The sequence below is a fragment of the Corvus brachyrhynchos genome, unplaced genomic scaffold, assembly GCF_000691975.1.
Source record: "Corvus brachyrhynchos isolate BGI_N302 unplaced genomic scaffold, ASM69197v1 scaffold340, whole genome shotgun sequence".
NCBI lineage: Eukaryota > Metazoa > Chordata > Aves > Passeriformes > Corvidae > Corvus > Corvus brachyrhynchos.
In genome coordinates, this window is record NW_008235987.1 from 1,303,189 (window position 1) to 1,305,172 (window position 1,984).

General features: G+C 63.6%; 1 protein-coding gene across 1 annotated transcript in view; it reads left to right on the plus strand.

Moving 5' to 3' along the window:
* Positions 1-1,400, plus strand: part of SDK2 (sidekick cell adhesion molecule 2) — a 54,858-nt gene extending 53,458 nt beyond the window's left edge. Inside the window, exon 43 of the mRNA XM_017730777.1 lies at positions 973-1,400. Coding sequence (XP_017586266.1) covers positions 973-1,336 — 364 coding nt within the window. The 3' untranslated portion in view covers positions 1,337-1,400. The remainder of the gene's footprint in view (positions 1-972) is intronic.
* Positions 1,401-1,984: the final 584 nt, after the last annotated feature.

The following is a 1,984-nucleotide window of genomic DNA, read 5'->3' on the forward strand; positions in this document are numbered from 1 at the left end:
GGGGAGGCGGCAGCATCCCCGTGGCTTCGTGGCACGGAGCCGGAGCGAAGCTGGCACAGCCCCCGGCCCGTGTGCTGGGGATGTGACACTGCGGGGGGCTGCCAGGGCTGCTGGGGACAGGGCACGGGGGAAGGGAGGTCAGCGGGGCTGCGGGCTGTCCTGCTGCCCGGTCGCTGGTGGCAACGTCCGCGGCTCTGCCAACTCCACAAAATGCCACCTTTGTCTTGTCCCGGGGCCACGGGCAGCTGTGGCCGGGCAGGAGCGTGGAGCCCCAGGGAGGCCATGGGACCATCACCCCCAGGATGGATCCTGGGCGGCATCTGAGAGCCTGACGTCCAGGGAAAGGTCCTGCGGGTCCCTCGGGCTGTCCCCAGCAGGAGGGGACCGGGCTCAGGGGGCCCCCCCGTCGCTGCCCGCACCGGCTGTTTCCTTGGCAGATGCCGGCTTCTCTCGCTGCGGCCCGAGCGGGGCTCGAGTGGCTTTTGAGGAGCTGTGAAGAGCTGCGGGAGCTGGCGCTGGCGCGGGGCAGTTCCCACCGCCCTCAATGGGCCCTTTGTGCGCCGCCGGAGAAGCTGAATCCAATTACCGGCAGAGCCCAAAAACCCCCTCCCCGCCAGCCCGGGGGCAACGCGGGCTCGGCAGCGCTCAGGAACCTTTTGTATGAGGTTTTATTTTGTTTCAGCAAGAGGCAGAAATCCCCCAGTGATGCTGCAGCCGTCTCAGCCTTTAAATACTTTCGGGATGTGCTCGCCAGCATTCCCAGAAGAGCACTGGGAAAGCACCGGGAAAGCACTGAAAATCACAGAGCCATTGAGGCTGGAAAAGACCTCTGAGACCATCGGGTCCAAGCTGTGCCCGATGCCCACCTTGTCCCCAGCCCAGAGCACTGAGTGCCATGTCCAGGCCTTCCCCGGAGACTCCACCACCTCGCTGGGCAGCCCCTTCCAATGCCTGGCCACCCTTTCCATGAAGAAATTCCTGCCGATGTCCCGAACTCCCCCGGCGCGGCTTGGGGCCGCTCCCTCTCATCCCGTTGCTGAGTTTTGGGGCTGGCGGGTGCTGTCCCCACCTCACCACACCCCCCCATGCTGTTTTTCAGGGCAGTGACAGCGAGTACGAGGTGGACCCCGGGCACCAGAAGGCGCATTCCTTTGTCAACCACTACATCAGCGACCCCACCTACTACAACTCGTGGCGGCGGCAGCAGAAGGGCATCTCCCGGGCACAGGCCTACAGCTACACCGAGAGCGACTCGGGCGAGCCCCTGTACCGCCCGCCCAGCAGCCTGGCCCCCGGCTCCAGAGCCCCCATCGCTGGGTTTTCCTCTTTCGTTTGATATTTAAACAGAAGAAAAAGAACCAGGAGAGGGGAGGGGAAAATTAGGAAGAAGAAAAAAAAAAGAAACAAAAGAAAAGCCCCAAGAAATTAAGAGAAAAGGAAAAAGCAGCGAGGGGGAGAAGATGAGGAGGAGGAGGAGGAAGGGGAGCAGCCCCAGGCTCCAGGGGTTTTCCGCTTTCTCTGCAGCACCGGAGCTGGATGCCAAGTGCCGACATCGCCCTTGGCACCAGCTGGGGCTGCCCCGGACCTGCTGCCGGACTCCAGTGGGTGCTGGGGGCCGGGTGAGGGGCTCCTGCCGTGCCAAACCCTGGCCCCTCCACTTGTGGCTCCCCCCGGACCTGGGGACAAGCGGTGACACGGAGACCCCTGACTGCGGAGGGCGAGAGGAGCTCTGCTGGTCTTAAAACCTCTGGACTTGAACCCCCGCTCTGGACCCTCACAGCTTTTGGGAGAAGGGGGAAGGATCCCAGGGGACAATTCATTCCTCCTCTCCTTTGTGCCTGGCCCAGCACAGCCCCCCAGGAGAACCCAGGACTGAAACCCCAGGAGAGCCCTGGCGGGGTGCACATGGTGCTCAACCCCCCTGATTTTGCACCTCGGGGGCTCTGGTGAGGACTTGGATGAGGCGATTGAAGCCTCCCCTTGG